This window comes from Letharia lupina, assembly GCF_014066315.1.
Source record: "Letharia lupina isolate WasteWater1 chromosome Unknown contig_16, whole genome shotgun sequence".
Taxonomy (NCBI): Eukaryota; Fungi; Ascomycota; class Lecanoromycetes; order Lecanorales; family Parmeliaceae; genus Letharia; species Letharia lupina.
This window is the reverse complement of record NW_023502985.1, coordinates 447,627-466,319: the sequence shown is the minus strand read 5'-3', so window position 1 is coordinate 466,319 and position 18,693 is coordinate 447,627. Positions and strand designations below refer to the sequence as shown.

General features: G+C 41.0%; 3 protein-coding genes across 3 annotated transcripts; 2 read left to right on the top strand and 1 right to left on the bottom strand.

Moving 5' to 3' along the window:
• Positions 1–5,992: 5,992 nt before the first annotated feature.
• Positions 5,993–6,897, bottom strand: HO133_002951 (uncharacterized protein; the record flags this gene model as incomplete). The annotated part of the gene is made up of 3 exons (XM_037293875.1): positions 5,993–6,425; positions 6,452–6,684; positions 6,865–6,897. The coding sequence occupies 3 exons, from the start codon at positions 6,895–6,897 to the stop codon at positions 5,993–5,995; spliced, it is 699 nt and encodes a 232-aa protein (XP_037149953.1).
• Positions 6,898–7,228: 331 nt separating this feature from the next.
• Positions 7,229–8,110, top strand: HO133_002950 (uncharacterized protein; the record flags this gene model as incomplete). Its single annotated transcript, XM_037293874.1, has 2 exons — positions 7,229–7,628; positions 7,755–8,110. The coding sequence occupies 2 exons, from the start codon at positions 7,229–7,231 to the stop codon at positions 8,108–8,110; spliced, it is 756 nt and encodes a 251-aa protein (XP_037149952.1).
• Positions 8,111–9,370: 1,260 nt separating this feature from the next.
• Positions 9,371–11,234, top strand: HO133_002949 (uncharacterized protein; the record flags this gene model as incomplete). Its single annotated transcript, XM_037293873.1, has 2 exons — positions 9,371–9,432; positions 9,488–11,234. 2 exons carry the CDS (start codon positions 9,371–9,373, stop codon positions 11,232–11,234), a joined length of 1,809 nt encoding a protein of 602 aa, XP_037149951.1.
• Positions 11,235–18,693: the final 7,459 nt, after the last annotated feature.

Sequence of the window (18,693 nt, the reverse complement as noted above, 5' to 3'; positions counted from 1 at the left end):
ATAGTATATGCTAAGTATATGCTTTTATTGTGGGTAAGTTACCTCGCGCGAGCCAATGTCGCTAAACTGAATTTAATTTTCTTCACCCCCGATGAGGTGCTGGCATATGCTAAGTGTATTCCTTTTACTCCGAACGAGGTGCATATACTTAGCATCTACTTCCCTATCGAACTTTTTTTCACCTCTGCCGAGCTGTAAGCCCGAGAAGAAGAAAAGCGTATCAAAGTTCATCCAACCGAGCTGATGCAAATAAAGTAAGCATTCTTCATATAGCAGCTCACGATAATAAAGCACCCCCCGAAACTACGCTGTGGAGCGCAAATCAAAAATATCAGACGGCTTTACAGGCATGTCTCCAACATTCCTTACCAAGACACCGGTGTCTTACGATTCTCCGCGACGATCATTATCTATTATTACAGTCGACCTGAGCTATAACGATTCGCCATATAACGATATTCTAGTTATAACGATTATACAGCCATGCAATAATTATTTTTAGTGTAAAATAACGATAACTTATCTACTACGATATCGTTAGCATTTATTTAATAAATTTAATAATATTATAATATTCAATAGCTCTAACTAATATATTCTCGCTATCGTCGTCGCTATTGAAATAGAATTTCAGTAATTCTCGAATATCTATCTCTCTCTCATCGTTTAATTCTATTTAAAAATAATATCGAGCAGTTATCGACGTTAAACGACGAGACCTATATCTATATAATGCGACTAGATTAGATAAAAAGCGTAAGATAGAGACGCTTTAGGCCTAGTTCTTAAAGAAATACGATTATTAATTAAATTAATCTACGATCTCTAAGAATTTATTAGCTAAATTTCAACGACTAGATAGCGAAGTCTCTTACTCTAATTAAAAGAAACAGCGCGTATACGAGTAGCCGAATCTAGAAAATACGTTATTCGATTAATAACAGCGATAGTAGAAAAAGGAGGCTATAATTACTAGAGAGATTCTTAAAGAAATAGCATCTGCAAATCTGAAAAGTTCCTGCAAAATTTGAAATTGCTGATCGCGCGTATGTCGCGGAAATCACAAAATCCGCCGAATTAGCAAATCTGATTAGAATCTATCTAAATTCCGCTAGTTTAATAACTATCTTAATCTTTTCCGCTAGTTCTACTAGTTTAATAGCAATACGTATAAAAAAAGAAAAGTTCTAATAATCGACGTTACGATGATAAGATTCTATAATAACGAGTATTAATATTAACTTAAATTTGACCATAGAATTAAATAATTTAATAAAATTAATCGCGTAGGTAATACTCTAATATAGCGTATAATAATACGTATATTAATAATAATATATATTAATGCTATATGTATATAGAATAATACTTAAAGTATATTAGAGTATATTACGTAAAAATTTTAAAGTTACTAAAAATTTTTAAAGTTGCTAAATTGATAGAACTGGCGGAAAGGATTTAGATATAGATAAAGTCTACTAAATAGACTAAATCGTGCTGATCGTGCGGACCCGACGGAAATCGTGCGGAAATTAATTTTTCAGATTTGCAGATGAGTCTTAATATTTTAAAATAAGCTTTTTCAATATAACGATAAATTATAGTCTTACTTTTCTACTAATTAGCTAGATATATTTAAGACTAGATATAAGATTAAAAAGTTTTATCGTTATAATAAATCTAGAGCGATAGATCGCGTAATTATCGAAGAAGAGCTTATAGAGCTATATAAGAATCTAAAAGATATAAAGCTTAAGAATATCTTTAATATAAATAAGATAGATCTCTTCTAGAAAATAAGTCTTAACGATACGCTAATAACTAAGTAGACTATTAACGATAAGTATAAGAAGACTTAAATTATAGCGAATTTCTATTATAATGTAACGGGAAGTAGAAAGTTAAAGTTATAGTTTATTAGAAAGATAAAGATATTACGATTCTTTAATAACGCTAATATAAAAGTTAAGAATCTCGTTATAATTTAGAGATTTAATAGAATAGTATAAATAACTAAGATAATCTTTAAAAAGTATATACTATAATTCGATAACTAGATCGAGAGTAGAAAGATTATTCTACTTATCGATAAGTTTTTAGCTTATAAAATAGACCTAGATCTTCTACTTAAGATATATCTCATTAATTTATAAAATATTACTATTATTTTCCTTTCTACTAGTATAATATTTATTTATTAGTCTCTAAATTAAGATATTATTCGTATTTAAAAAGTATACTATAGAAAGAGATAACTAAGCTATATATGCTCGAAATACGATATAAATAGAGATCTAATTATCTCGATAAATATTCTATAAGCTATACGATAGAGAATCGTCGTCTAAGAGAAAGATATAACGTTTACTATAATATATAATTACTAGATAAAAGCGCGAATTCTTAATTTCAAATATAATTTTATAATCGAATATGCTATAAGGGCTATAGACTAAGCTAAGAAACTTATATAGAATATTAAGATCTATAATAATATATTATCTTAAATAAATAAGCGAATCTAGATCTTAGCTTCTTAGAAAAAAATTAAATCGATAATATATATAGCTCGTTTTCTAAATTCTATTAATAAGAATATAGTTAATAAAGATAAGAATATTATAGATCTAATTGCAGTTATCTATAGTTATAAAGAATAAGCTTATAAGACTAATAAAGAGGATATTTCGATATCTCGTGTTAAGAATTTAGAGACTCTAAAGCTACTGAAATATCTATAATTATATAAGAAATAATAAAACGACGACGATAATATACTAATTATACGTCTGAATCGATATGAGAGAGAGATTAAGGCTCATAAGGCTTCTGCGTAAAAGTAGATATCGATTTAGGCGTATTTTAGTAGTAATTAGTGTAAATCTAGGCTTAACGATAATTTGGTTGTAACGATGCTGTCTCCATGAAACGATATATCGTTATAGCCCAGGTCGACTGTATGACTCTCTCATCGACCCATCACCAACATGGGTACCAACAGGGGTACCAACAGGGCCATGATGTCATGAAACCCACTAACCCCCAGTCCCACTGTGGCGATCCGCACTATCATGGCAGCTATCGCGACTCACTGAAAGTGTATCTCTTCGGAGTCCTCTGATAGGCCGGGACCATCCAAGACGCTGGCACACCAATAGAGAGCCATTTCGTGTCACGCTCTTCGTATCGACTTACATCTCGTATGAAGAGATTGAGCGCCGTGTTGCAGTCCTGCCTGTAGATGTCCGGAGCAGCCCCTTGTCCACTCACCACACCGTTTGGCCAATGTCTTTTGTGCAGTGACATTTGTAATTCCTTGTGTTGAGGGGTAATTGTGGTGTAACCTAGCTGATGGAAGTGCTTCGTGTGGGACGGTCGTAGAAGATAGATACGATAATTGGTAGAATGCTAATCCATCTGGGGCATTGGAAATGGCTCGTTGTATAGTTCAATGTCGAAACTCAAAGAAGAGATCGGAGTCAAGGGGAGTTCATTGCTTGAGACCACGGGCGGTTGCGCTTCGACGCCCGTTCTTCGAGTTTGCTCATTCGCACGCGAGGATAGTGAAGAGATCATTATCTTGCATTCAAGAAGCGCACCTGGTATTCGAGAAAGCTAAATCAATCCCCTTACTTAACGGATGAAAATCACCAAATCGATGAAGTGGAGGAGGTTGATATGTGACTTCTATCACCATGGTATGCAAAGCCGCAAAGCTCATGAGCACCCAGTTTCCTTTGAAGTGTAGGCACCACTGGCTTCCTTCATCCCGCGAGGTGCACAGGTCTCGAAATTGCACGATGCGCATGCGCGTACAGACATCGCGTTCAAAGTACTCCCGCAAACACCGCACTGGTTGTCGGAATGATCCAGTGTGTGTACTATGTAGGAGTAAGAAGGTCGACTTGATAGCATTTGGATGCGGCCATCGGCCACTTTAACGTCATCTTGTCAGTCGAACACCAGTCGTCTTCACTGTGATTGTTCAAAAATTACCAAAGCGATAGTGTTGCCAACCAGTTTGGAGTTGAGCGAATAGCTCAGCGGACTGTGCTGAGTGTTCAATCAGGGAGACGTGATTTCGTAAAGCCGAAATGACTCTTCAAATCTCAATTATTGGAAGCTGTCGATGTCTTCGCGCACATTCACTTGTCGACCATGTGGTTGCGGAACTACACGTGCGATTGCGTTCGACGAGTCGAGAGTAGACGAGGCAGTCATCTCGAGTTATCATTTAGTACAATGTCAGGAGCGAGAGGAGATTTGAATCTTTATAAACCCATCAAGAGTCTTCATGCATGACTCACTCATCTCGACCGTTAAGACTCGGCGTCTGTCTGAGACTCGACAAACCCCTTCATCCATACCCTGATATTTTTCCACACCTCCCGTCTGTCTTCACGCAAAAACTGTGCTCCAACGAAAGCTTGATGGAAAAGCAACCACCCTCGTTCGCCCGCGCACACCACCTACCCTCAAACCAAGGACAAAACATGCCATGAACCCAATCCCTCGCCTGAATTATACTACTCGATAAGCTCAACCTCCCTTGCTGCACAGCGTGTCTGTCTTTCGATCCACCAAAAGCGCCGTGATGGTAATGGACCAAATGGTTCCTCGACGCAAAAGCCCAAGACGCAGACCTTGGCACGTCGCTGGCACACTTGGATTTTCTCCACTGCGATATAATTCGATTGATCTAGGCATATGTTTTTGATGGCTGTTTTTCTGAACAAGAGAAGGATGTACGCATGATCCCGCTACAAGCAACAATGTTTCAGGGCCATGCCTCGACGGCCCCAAAGTTTAGCCCTGAGGGGCTGGAGGAAGCTTGCGCCGCAATGCAGTGGAAATGCATGTAGAGGAGAGCGAGAAGTTTGTGATGGCAATGATTACCGGCAGACCTTTTTAGGAAACACTTTTCCTTCGAAGAAGGAAAGAGGTGAAGCAAGCGTAGACCGCGGGTACATTGATGTGAGGTGGAGAGGCAAACACAGACACCGCACCACCATCCTGGCGGCTTGGATCTGGCCATTGTTAAGGGCATACTTAATCCATGGATCTGTCGAAAGATTTGTGCTACGACCGCCCCGAGGTCACTCCTCTTCGCCTACATGCACTAAGTTCCCTTCCAATTCTCCGATGGTGCCATTGCTTCCAACCGCCATATCTCTAGTGCCCTGTATAATCACGATCCAGTCCGTCCAAGGCGGATCCATATACTGCCATCCGCCCTCCCCATACGCACTACAAAGCGATAAAATTCTTATCACGCTCTGCAAAATCTGCCTGAGCGAAATCGTAATCTCTCCAGCATGGTATTTTCGATCGAGACTAATGGCACAAAACGTGCTCGTTATCTTGATGAGTCCTTTTCGGTCTTGCGAGAAACGGTATGTTTGCGGAGTGTCGATCCAAGGATAACTGAGTAGGCGGTCGATTGTGGGTTGGCAGGTGCGGAGACTGACAGGGTCTATGGGGTGCGGGTAGGGGAGGACGCAACGGATTTGACCATGTGGAATGGCGGTGAGGTTGGTGTTGAGTTTGGCAGTAGGAGAGAGGGCGAGAGAAACGTCGTTGTTTGGAGAGATGGAGGGCAGGAAAACAGCTGCTGATGCAAACAATGGAATGAGGTTTAGAAAATATAAGGACAATGACAGCGTAAAGGCGAGCGCCTGAGGCATGGTTGTTGTTACTTTTACGTTGCAAAGGGGCAGAATACTAAGCCCCTATGACACGAATGACGCGAAGACGTCAGACGTGCAGACATTGGTAAATGAAAGGACCGGATGGTTGACGCTTGTAAGGTTGAAGCGGATGGTCTTTTGCGCCCTTGACCGTCAGGATAATGGCTATACTCCTACTTCTCGCGCTATGCGCAACATGCCGCTAGGAGAGTTTTTGGCGAATTGCAGACTTGACTCACCGACTTGCATCAATCGTGGTAGACGTTCACCAGATCACTAGCTTGGCCGCGGCACCCGTTCTTCGCTTACGTGAGGATGTTGCCCTTCGCCTCAACAGCTTCTCCAATCTCCACGCCGCTCCAATGCTTTTCCAGGTACTCCTCAACTGTCCAGGGTTTCACGTCCGGGGCGAGCTTATTCAGAGTCGGTTCCACTTTTGCATCACCCTGAGCAATGCTCAGCCTCGCCTGGTTGTAGAACCTCGCTCCTTCATCCTCCCTGATCATCTCCTTCAACTCTTCCTTGTTGCTTTCCTTCACCAATATCTTCCTTCCCGTTACCTTCTCCATGACCCCAACCACCTCATTGTAGCTCATGGTACACCCTAACATCTCCATCTCTCCTTCCCACACATCAAATTCCAATAGTCGGCGGTCCCAGCAAATGACTATAGTCTGCGGGCGTAAGCCTCCCAAGGCTTCCACCTCCCCTTTTGGTCGATCATGATCCTCAAATGACCTTAGCTCAGCGTCTGCTTATCTCACGGTAAGGAGCTCGTCCAGAAAGTGTCATACAAGCCGAGATCGAAGTACGCAGTCTCCTTAAACCGCTCGGCATCTTCTTCGTGGAAAGGCACTCGTTCTTGCTTTGCACGAAGCCGCTCTCTAGCCTCAGCGTAGCACAGCAGTGGTGATGGTAGAAAGCGTGTAGATTCAGTGGTGGGGCCATCAGCCGTTATGTAGCTGATGGAGAACAAAGCACTGCTATCTATGGCTAGCTACATGAAAGGAACAATGATGGAATATGCATGGAAGGATGTAGAAGGGACGCATGCATAGAAGGAACTAGACACGCTGACATCTAGCCCTCACGAGCCTTGTGTCGGTAACTCAACACTCGCTACCTCTAGTACTCATTCGGCCTAGTACATTAGTATATAAAGGCTATCTTCTTGTACATAGAGTCCTTCTTCCTTAGACACAACAGACATCATTAAGACTACCATATCTAGTGATAAGTCTCATTATAGCAGTAACTGCATACCCAGGTATTTACCAACACTGATCAGTGTACTTCAATACTAGTACACAGATTAGCAAGGCCATACTCTTGAAGGAAGTCCGCCTCGATATCGCCGCGATAGCTTCACACGGTTCTATGGTTACTCAATCGATTCCGCTCACTTGATGATACGATTGAATAGAACTACAATTTCTACAATTCCTACGACTTCTACCCAGCAGAGAAAACACCCAGAAAACACCAAACACCATTAAGCTTCACACCATATTAACACATAACACATAACACACACACCCAAAATGGACTCCAAGGACAAGAAACCTGATTCTTCATCTTCAGCCGAACCGCCTGACACTATGACTCTACATCAACTAAAGGACATGCTATCTAAAGGAGTTGAATCATCAGATACCGAGGAGAGACTCAATCAACTCGTTCATTGGAGAATACAAGAGTACAACCAGAACAAATGGGAGTCCCTCTCTGACATCTTTGCTGAGGAATTTGAACTATTCGCCAAAGAGGACTTTAAAAAGCTTACCAAAGACAATATCTGTGGCTTACGAGACTGCCTACGGACCAACGGAGTCTATGTTCAAAAAGGGAGAGGGATTTCCATAGCCCAAGCACTGGCAAATGTGGTTCAGGAAGATATCCCATGGCCACCGAACGACCCATGGCCACCGAACGACGAAGAACGTCCTCCATCAAAGCAGTCTCAATCTTACCCTCCTTAGCAATAACCGGTTCAATCAATACAGGGACAACAGCCTTATCGACCGGAGAACACTATTCCTCTCCCCCCGCAACCGCCTTATCAACCAGAGAATACTACTCCGATTCTCCCTCCAACCCCAAGCGACGGCCCTCCACGTCAGCCTCAGAAACAGCCAATGCAGCCAATTCAGCAACAACAGCCTGAGGATAACCAAGTCATTCAAGATAGCAGCCCTATCAACACGAGCCAACTCTCTGCGGTTTCACGTCCGCGCACCATATCGACTCTCAGAGAGCCTACTTTCTCGCTCAGCAATCTCGATCCACCTTTCGCCTCCCAGCATACTCATTTTCTCGCTCCACTTTTCGCCTCCCAGCATGCTCATTTTCTCGCCTCTTGGCTCGCCTCTCCGCTCGGCTACATTCGTGATACGGAGAAGCGGAAGGCTACAGGCCAAGGATAGGTGCATGGAGTATATAGACGGTGCATTCTTGATGTAGCTGTCCAGGGATTTGGCCATGAGGGTCCATCTTTCTCTCATTGCTACTAGAAATACACCTAGCATGATCAGATCTACGCCCACAGCAAAGGGAACAATTGCAGTTATGGAGAGCATTGCGGAGAAGGATTTGAAGAAGTAATGTTTTGATAGCAGGCGAATAGCCTCATCTTTTTCGGTTTTTGCCAGTGTCGGTAACTCAACACACGCTACCACTAGTACTTATTCAGCCTAGTACATTGATATATAAAGGCTATCTTCTTGTACATAGAGTCCTTCTTCTTTAGACACAACAGATATCATTAAGACTACCACATCTAATGATAGGTCTCATTATAGCAGTAACTGCATACCCAGGTATTTACCAACACCATGACTGGAATTTTGGACACAGTGTCTTCTTTCCTCGCTGAAGCCAGGCCTTATTACTAGGGTAGCGCGGCAGAACGAACCAGCGAACGCAGAACAGAGATCGCAGTGCAAATTTAAACGGAAGCATAGAACCAAGCCATAACAGTCATGGGTTGCGCCCATGGTTTTTTATTCCAACGGTAGCGACGACTATGGCCAGAGTAAGTGTCATTATGCCGCGTTTATTGCCGAAGAGGAGCGAAGGACGGCTGTTGATAACAGCATAGCTGCTGGCCTAGGGAGGAGGATGTAAGTCAATTGGGTAATCTTTAATGTGTTCTTCGCTGTAGAGTGCCTGTAGCATACTTAGAAGGCAATCGAGAGTTTATACCGCATTTAGTATGGACGGGGGGGGGGGCGGCGGGGGGGAACTGTCCTTAAGGTCTAAGGTATTCAAGTTGTGCCTTGTACTTGTAGAGGTCGGGGCACGAACGGCCCGGCTTCCTTCCTTTATTAGTATCTGCATTGCTGATCTTCAAAGTAATACACGCTAACAAGCTGTCGGGTGATGTAACCGTCGACTTGCAGAGAGGGACACCAAAGTGTGGGGTAAGATAAAGTCACCGATCGAACCGTGACACGACTCGTATCTATTCATTGGCCCCTAATCGACCCGATGGGCCGTCGAAAGGAGGGGAATCGAGGGACTTGCATCCCCAATCAGAATATGTATACCTCAGATACGATATAATGCCTCTCAGTTCTCTATTCTTCTTGATCTCACAAGTTTCTGTACTGCGTTAAGTTGACCCTCTTGTTGTATCATATTGAGGCGGGGACTCTCAGATACTTGCATTTTACCATCTAACCACTATGGCGCAAAACGCAGAGCCGATGGCTCGACTGGAGCCTCGGATGGATGACATCGAGAACCTGTAAGTCCCTGCTTCATTCTCAACCTGATTGAGTCCTGAGTCATTTCTCATCAAGAAACCATGCTGTTGCATCCCACCTCAATGTCCAGGCAGCCAACGCATCCTCCTTGCCTACCAGCTCCTCTATATCCCTCCGCAAAGACCACCTTCGAACAAGAAAAGATCAGAGTGCGCAATCAGGTGGTGTGCCACAAGATATTGAAACAGACATCCTCATCGTTGGCGCTGGATTTGGAGGCGTCTACCTGTTACACCGACTTCGTGACGAGCTTGGCTTCAATGTCAAATGTTTCGAAGCTGGAAAAGACCTCGGCGGCATCTGGCATTGGAATTGCTATCCTGGCGCCCGTGTCGATTCTCCTATTCCCGTATACGAATACTCGCTTGAGAAGGTATGGAAGAATTGGTCTTGGTCGTGCAAATACCCCGGTTGGCAGGAGCTGAGACGTTACTTTGACCATGTCGAACAGCAGCTGCAAGTCAAAAAGGACGTTGTCTTCGAGAGCGCTGTGGTGTCATCCGAGTGGGACGAGAAAAGACCGGGATGGACTGTCAAGACGGAAGATGGCAAGACTGCAAGATGCAGGTATCTGATCTTGGCTACTGGGTTTGCTGCCAAACGAAATTTTCCGGACTGGCCAGGCCTTGACACCTTTGAAGGCGCAATACATCACTCGTCTTTCTGGCCCGAGGAAGATGTAGATGTTGCTGGCAAGAAAGTTGCGGTTATTGGTACTGGGTCCACCGGCATCCAGATAGCACAAGAATGCGCGAAGAGAGCCAAAGAACTGACAGTCTTCCAACGCACTCCCAATCTCTGTCTGCCAATGCAACAAGCAAGCCTCACCTCGAAGGAACAAGAGGATCGCAAATTCGACTACGAGCAATTTTTTCGCGACCGCAAATCGACCTTCGCCGGCTTCCCATTCGATTACATACAGAAAAACACCCTGGACGATAGCTCCGAGGAACGAGAAAAATTCTTCGAACAGCTCTGGGAAGAAGGAGGTTTCAAGCTCTGGCTCGCTACCTATAAAGACATGCTCTACGACAAAGAAGCAAACCGCCACCACTACGATTTCTGGGCAAAGAAAACCCGCGCTCGCATTACCGACCCTGCCATCGCCGATATCCTCGCACCTCTCGAACCCCCTCACGCCTTTGGGACAAAGCGCCCCTCGTTGGAGCAAGACTTCTACGAGCAATTCAACAAACCAAATGTCCACGTCATCGACGTCAACAAGAACCCCGTTATCGAAGTCCGTCCCCGTGGCCTTGTTACCGCGGATGGTAAACTACACGAAGTCGACCTTATTGCTCTCGCGACGGGTTTCGACTCCGTCACGGGCGGCATGAAGAACATGGGCCTTAAGGACATCAACGGCAAGCCTTTGGCCGAAAAGTGGGCCATGGGCACGTGGTCCTACCTCGGCACTACCTGCAACGGCTTTCCTAACATGTTCTTTCTCTATGGCGCCCAGGGTCCCACGGCCTTCAGCAATGGGCCCACCTGTGTCGAGGTCCAGGGTGATTGGATCGTGGACTCCATTCGGAAGATGAGGGACGAAAGTATTCAGAGCATTGAGGCGACGAGGGAGGCGGAGGAGGATTGGAGACGCAAGGTCACGGAGCTGAGTGACAAGACGCTGTTTCCATCGGCTAATAGTTGGTATATGGGGGCCAATATTCCGGGGAAGCCGAGGGAACAATTGTGCTACGCGGGTGGACTTCCGCTTTACCAAAAAGAGCTAAAGGAGAGTTTGGATGAAGGCTTTAAGGGCTTTGTTGTTGTAAATGCTTGACTATTTGAGACATTAGTTGCTTTGAAAGGGGGAGGGATTATGTAATAATGAATGATGGTTTATGACCCTGACGAGAGCGCTATCTCTCGCTACTGCTGAGAAATTCAGTCCACGTACCTCATGTTGACCTTGAGGTAGCCCTGTCCTGTTCACATCAGTATCCAAATCTCTACGTCCGCTTTAGTTGAAATTCTAATCGCTTTTCGTTGTCCACCGTTTTCCAAATTTTTCATGCATCTCCATACCAAGGAATGCTCTCCAGCTTTCTTGTGACCAAGCAAAGAGAAGGTCTATCTTCGTCCACAAGGCTATGTTCGCTCGGCTGATTTCGACATGACAGTCAAGACGGCAATTCCTGCTCAAGGCCTACCGCCAAACCTTTGCAGGTCATATTTTCGCTTCAATACGCCTTTCGGTCATAGTCGGGGGATCTTTCTACACGAAACCGTTAATAATATTCTCCGCTCAAGGGGCTAGGTTCCTGACACTCCTAAGAGCTGACTTCTAGGTAGATCTACCTTCAGAATTGGATATAGATCCGCTGTCAAGATTCCATGGACCACTTGGCCCGTTGGCGTGAGCAGCGTGTCTTTACCGAGTGCAAGCTCAAAAGCTTTCAAGCCCAACTTGAAGCAGGGGCGACGATGCTGGACTATCCGTTGGGCGGCAAGAACGAGCAGATAGCCTACTGGGGGGTCTCAGCAGAGACTTCGGGTCGTTGATACTGCCTCTCATGCTTCCCTCTCCGTCGAGAAGAGAAGGATAACGCTTGGGTGGTTTCTCGACGCGAGTGTCCGTGTCTCCTCAACGACCACGTGGCCAAGAAGAGCAAATGCAAGTTAGCAGTTCGGAAGAGAAAACAGACTTTTGCGGCTGTGCCAAGCTTCGATCTCGCAGATCTCATTTCGAGTCAGACTTGGGAGAGATAGCATCTGTAGGGCGCGCGAGCTCTGTGTCAGGAAATTTTACAGAGATCTGCTTTCGGTAGTGTATGGGTGTGCTGCTGTCGAGTCCACATATGTAGTATAGTGCAAATCCTTATACAAACTTCTTGGCGGAAATTCTATTGAAACCTACCGTCTGACCATAGGCGTATACCAATTTGAGTCTGTCTTTGAATGGCGGCTGTAATACCTTTGAGCAGAAAGAATTGAAGGTGTTGCATCTTACCGGTGAGCATCCTTCTCCATGTATGAGTTAATTGCTCTATAACAGAGCTTTCATTTACGGAGAGTAGACTTTTTAATGATGCTTGTCCACTTCTCTGCTTCTACCCTTGGATCGACGTCTAGCAAGTCGGCGTCAGCGCAGCTTTTTAGCTTAAACGAAGTTTACTCCTGGTACGGACGTCAGTTCTTGCAGAGATCGTGGAGGTCGAGCGTTTTATGGATCAGTCAAAATTGCTTTGACGAAGCCGAAGACTGATGTTGAAAAGCAGACAGCGTTTGTACTAAAAATCCTAGCGCCAGGGTCTCGGGTAACGGCCCGCCGGAAAGGCTACCTAGGGCAGTCACCAAGGGCAGCTCCGGAAGGCGCACCCGGTAGCTCGGGTAGCACCCATCTGGGCTCAACCTGCCCCAAGCAACCCCAAAACATTCCTCAGAAAGCGCAATTGCAACGCGCCCGAAAAATGTCCACGGCCCGTTTTTACAGAGGCACTTATGTCAGCAGTTGCCAAGGCATCAGACTAGAACCTTGATATTCAGGACTTTCGGTGAGGCTCCCTACGTGGTTCCGTCTCCGACCCCGTCTCGACCTGCCCGTAGGCAGTACTGGGCAGGGCCAAGTGACCAACGACGCGGAAGGGCCCGACGCGAACAGTCAACTACAAAGGGAATTTGGGTAAAAGAGCATTCCAACCCGTTACTTGTCGACCCATACTCAAGCCCGAAGCCGGTCTCATAACAGCCAATGGATGTAATATCGCTCAAGTGACGAGACGCGACACCATGGGGTTGGAACCACTCTGAAACCCGGCATGTTAAGTGTAGAGGAACCACCGATAGGTCTACTTCGCTCGCACTGGAACCCAGAATCAGTACTAGGCGTGAAGGTCGTGGTGGAACATGGCTTCTCAGCTCTTGTATCCTGTTACAGATCTTGAGGGTATCCAATGATTACCTGATTCATTATATCACTTCAACGAAACATCGTACACTCCCGGCGCAATCCCTCTCCTGATCATTGGTGGTCCTATCGTGAGCGCTTGAAACCACGAGACTTGCACGGCCTCAATTGTAGGTACATTAGTGGTCCCAATATGCAGGTCTCGGAGGGGGTGACATCGACGTGTTGATGCTTTCGCTTTTCTGTCTTGGCCTGCTCATTGATGTAATTATAGTTCTTTGTCAGTCTTGGACGGGGGCTCATGTCCTTCATTATCCTGTCAAAATTTGAGATTGTTAGATGGCCTCAGAAGACCTGGCCACCTCCAGACAAGATGCCTGTTTTTTTTTCTAGCGCTACACTGACTTGTTAGCGAGTTCTAGTTCTCCTGTGCAATCTCTGATGAGAAACGTGAACTCCATAACACATTCGATAACTTGTTCAATAGGTTGAAACCTCATTAATTTGGCATACCACAGTCAACGAAACAAGGACGGAAGTTCTGTGCGTCTTCTGCTTCACTTCGCGACAAGGTATTGGAAATGGTATACACTCAATGGTCTCATATCAATGTAGAATATGGTTTATTATCATGTTCTATGAAGAAGTATGTAATAAGGATGGAGGTGACTACCTATCTATGGTGTGAAGCCACGCTAAGGCTATTTGCCACCATAAGGCGTAGTCACAACACCTATTTAGAACTTAGTAATGTGTAGAAATCCTGACCTCCTATTAGCTGATTCCAACACTCCCACACAGTCTAAATAATGGGCTGGAAACACTATTAGTTTCAACACTCCCATACAGTCCGAATTTGAGCTACTCCCTATCCACTCTTCTTAAGTCTAATTTGATTTATAAATGTGACAAACTTATCATTAGTAAAAGCCTTAGTAAGCCCGTCCGCAGCCATTTTATTTATAGAAACCCATTCGAATGTGACTGCCCTCGTTTCCACTTGATCCCACACGAAATACCATTGAATATCAATATACTTCGTGCGTAAGTAAAAGCGAGGGTCCTTTATCAATGCTATAGCCCCCTAATTATCTACTTTGATTAGTATTAGTCTACCAGATAATCTAAAACCAATATCTAATTCGCTTAGAAGTCTAGTCAACCAAACAGCTTCCTTTACTATCTAAGTCTAAGCCATATACTCAGCCTCACAAGATAACAGTGCAATAAACTATTATCGTTTAGACGTCTAACTAACTACCCCACCATAAAGTAAGAACACATAGGCTCCAAGAGATCGATAGGTCTCTTAGTCCGAGGCCCAATCAGCATCCATATAGCCTTCCAATACATCAGCCGTCCCATATATAATATTATAAATTAATATTCCCTTTAGATAACGAATAACTCATTTAACGACTATAATATATTTTAAATTAAGGTTATGATTATATCGAGAAAGAATTATAACGATAAAATAGATATCTGAATGAGTCTAAATCATGAGGTACATTATTAATTCCATCATTAATTGATACTCCTAAATAACTTCTGGTTTAATCTTATCGACCAGTTCCTCTTATAGTTAAGTGCCCACTACCATTAATATAAGAGCAGATATATAGTTAGTCATATTAAATCATAACAGTACCTTCCTTAGATACGTCGTTTACGTAATTCGAACAATTCTCTCCCTTTAATTTCTCTAGATTTCCATACCCAAATAATATGAGTATAGCCCGAGATTGGTTATAGCGAATCGTTTATAAAGGTCTCGTTTAAATTTCGATATCAGTTTTAATCCTTTTAAATCATAAATCTAAATATTATTTATATATACGCTAACAATGAGTTGTATTTTCTCATTAACAAAAAATAAGTAATCGAATTCGGTTGATTTAAATCCTTTGAATACAAGGAAGTCCCATAAAGTAAAGTATTATTCTCGTGGCGATTGCTTTAGACCATATAGTGCTCTAAGTAGTAGATATACTTTGTTATCTTTCTTCTCATACCCTTTAAACTGTTTCATATAGATGATTTCCTTTAGCAGTATATTAAAAAATGCGATAATAACATCTATTTACTTATAGTCCAGGTCGTAGTATATCATAATTATAAATAGTACCTTAAATAACATAGACTTAACAACTAAGACGAAGGTTTAGTCATAATTAACGCCGTAGATCTATTCAAAACCTCGAATTACCCAGCGTACTTTATAGAGAATAAAGCCATCAAGTTTCTTCTTTATCTTATAGACCCACCTACCAATAAGAACTAGCATATCCTTCATCCTCGAAATAAGCTTCCAAGTATCCATTATAACAAAGGAATTCATTTACTTATTTATAGCCTCCTTTCATTATTTAGCATAGGAGCCAGCCATTACCTAGTCATAGATCAATAGCTCGAAATCGTCAATCTCCGCAATAGCCTATTAGCATCTCATATCAGCTATTTACTAAACAGCAGCAGCGAGGTCAAAGACGGGATCGAAGTCATAATAATCTAGATCCTTATAACTCAGTATAACTTGCCTACAATATAGGCGTTCCGATTCAAAAGTCTTATCACACTTGATGTGAATAATGGCCCTCTAGGCTCACATTTTAGTATTATTTCATTTATTATTTAAAAGAACTTTCTGAAAAGGTATAGGAGTTCGTTTTAGTCGAGAATTATATATCGTATTAAGATATAGATCTGGGTAAACAATAGGGCTACCTCGAGGTATCTCTTTAACATCATCATCGTTGGATTCTTCTAGGCCCACATTACTATCTCCTACATCTCCGACTTCTCCGATTTCTCCGATATTTCCATTAAAAAGAATATTTCTAATTTTGTTTATATTAATAGGGCCCGCGTCGATATCGACAACGGCCTTAGATATATATTAGTGCACTATAGAGTTACTCTCTATATTAAATATATCTATTATATCATTATTAATAACCTCGACTAATTAATAGTCAATATTCGAGACCGCAGTAATTATTATTCGTAATTTATCAAAATCGATATAAGAGGATTATTTCACTTGCCGAGTGGCTAGATTTTATACTTAAAAGATATTCATACCTTTATAGCTAATCAGATAGCACTTCTTACTATATTTATCGAGCTTCTTACGCTTTTCTTTAGATATATATACCTAGACAACGTAGCCGATAATCTTCATATATTCGAGATATAGTTATTCGCCTATTTATATCTCATATAATATTATGCCCTAAAGGCGGGTAGTAGAACTCCTATTCTTTTAATATACTTTAATATAAAGTAGTTCTAATCACAAATAGTAGGATAACTTCAAGTTAAAAAGTATAGCCCTTATCTTATTTATAATAATTCGATTTTATACCTCGCTAAGTCTATTTTGCTTAGGCGTATAGAGTATAATAGACTTCTATATAATTCCGAAGTCCTTAAAATATTCTTTAAACTTACTATTAATAAATTCGATACTATTATCTAGACGAATTATCTTGACCTTACAACCGAATTCGTTTTCTATCTGAGTTTTCTAGTTATGAAATAATTTGAAGGTCTTATCCTTATACTTATATATAAAGTACCAGATTTAAAGGGTCGCTTAATCGATTAGAAGCATATAGTACTTGGCCCCATTAATAGACGATACATTGAAAGGTCCTCCCAAGTCCATATAGATCTTATCGAGTTTTTCGAGTACCTCATATTATACTCTTTTTAAAATCTTTCATATAGATTTAGTCTTAAAATAGACCTTATATATTAATCTAACCCGAGATTTCTAAGTTAGTATAATGCCCTTACTTATATTAACTAGTCTCTTAAAGTCCGCCTCGTTTAGATATTTCATTTAACGATATTATAGCTCAATAGCTTCCTCGTTAAATATTAAGCTTATTATTAAGGCTCTTATATTCTCCTAAATAAGTATTAAAACCTTAATTATAGACTGTAAGATACTAAGGATATAGATATTATTTATCTTCGAAGCGCTATCAATAAGCTTACTATCTTAAAGAATATAATAGTCATCATTAAGAAAGGTGATTTTAAATCCTTTTCGTATGACCTAACTAATCGAAAACAATCCGCATATAAGATCCAGAATATATAAGACTTTACTAATTTTCACGATATTACTAGATCTATTCTATAATAGCTATTTTATTTCAATTATATCGCAGCCCTACGTTTAAACGATAATTCTATTAGCTATTATAACACCTATATAATATAGCTAATAATCGATAAACTCGTCTTTATCGAAGAATATATAATTAGTATAGTCTAAGTTTATCATTTATTCGTATATGATAGTAGATTAACTATTTATATGTGCTGTATAGAAGAGAAAGTGAGTTAAGAATTCATATAACAATTCGTTAATTATTTCGATATCCTCTAAAGAATTAAGTAAAGAGTTAAGGATATTTTTAGTCTCCCGACTTACCTCACTACTTAATTTTAAGCTGACATTAAGCTAAGATATTAACTAATTCCCTATATTCTCTTATAATTCTTACAATTTAGCTATTTCGATTAAGAGATAATCGAGAGACTTAATTTCGAGCTCTTTATTTATCACTCCTTCATCTAATTTAGATGTTAAGCTGTTAGCTAAGTAGCCCCAATACTCTTCATCTCTTACAGTATCCCCACCATCGATTATAATATAGGCTATTACTGAAATATAAGTATGATTTTAATTTACGAAATCGTCCGGCCTATTAATTATATTAATCATATTCGCTTTAGACTTAAAGTTTAAATTATTATTACTATTATTATTATTATTATTATTTCGAAATTAATTAGATATCTTTTTATTATAAAGAGTCCAGCAGCTATACAATTAATACCTCTTCTTACTTCTATTTAATAATAGTAAGTACTTTAAATACTTAGATATATTATCTAATCCCTTATAATAGATACTATTCGAGTTATTTAATAGAGAATTAAAGTTATAGTTATTATTTCTACCGTTATTTCCACCTCGGCCTTATTCTAAAGTATTACTCCTATATTTTAAATTATTATTATCTCTAAAGGCCTTCTTATCCTCCTATTCCTTATAATATTTCTTTATAATAATAGTCATAGCTTATTCCTTATTATCTCGCTTAAGAAGACAGTTTTCTTCATAAAGAAGTATAACAATTTTATTAAAGTCTAATATGTTATTAAGTTATATAATAAGATGATATACAAAGTCCTTATACTTTTTATTTAAATTATTTAATAATAGGATAATAAGAATCTATTTATCGATTAGAGCTCCCATACGCTTAAGGTTCTTAAATTTTATATATATATTAGTAATATAGATCTTAATCGAGTTATTATTATTAGTTATAATAATGTTTTATAGTTCCTACAACTTCGTAAAGCGAAG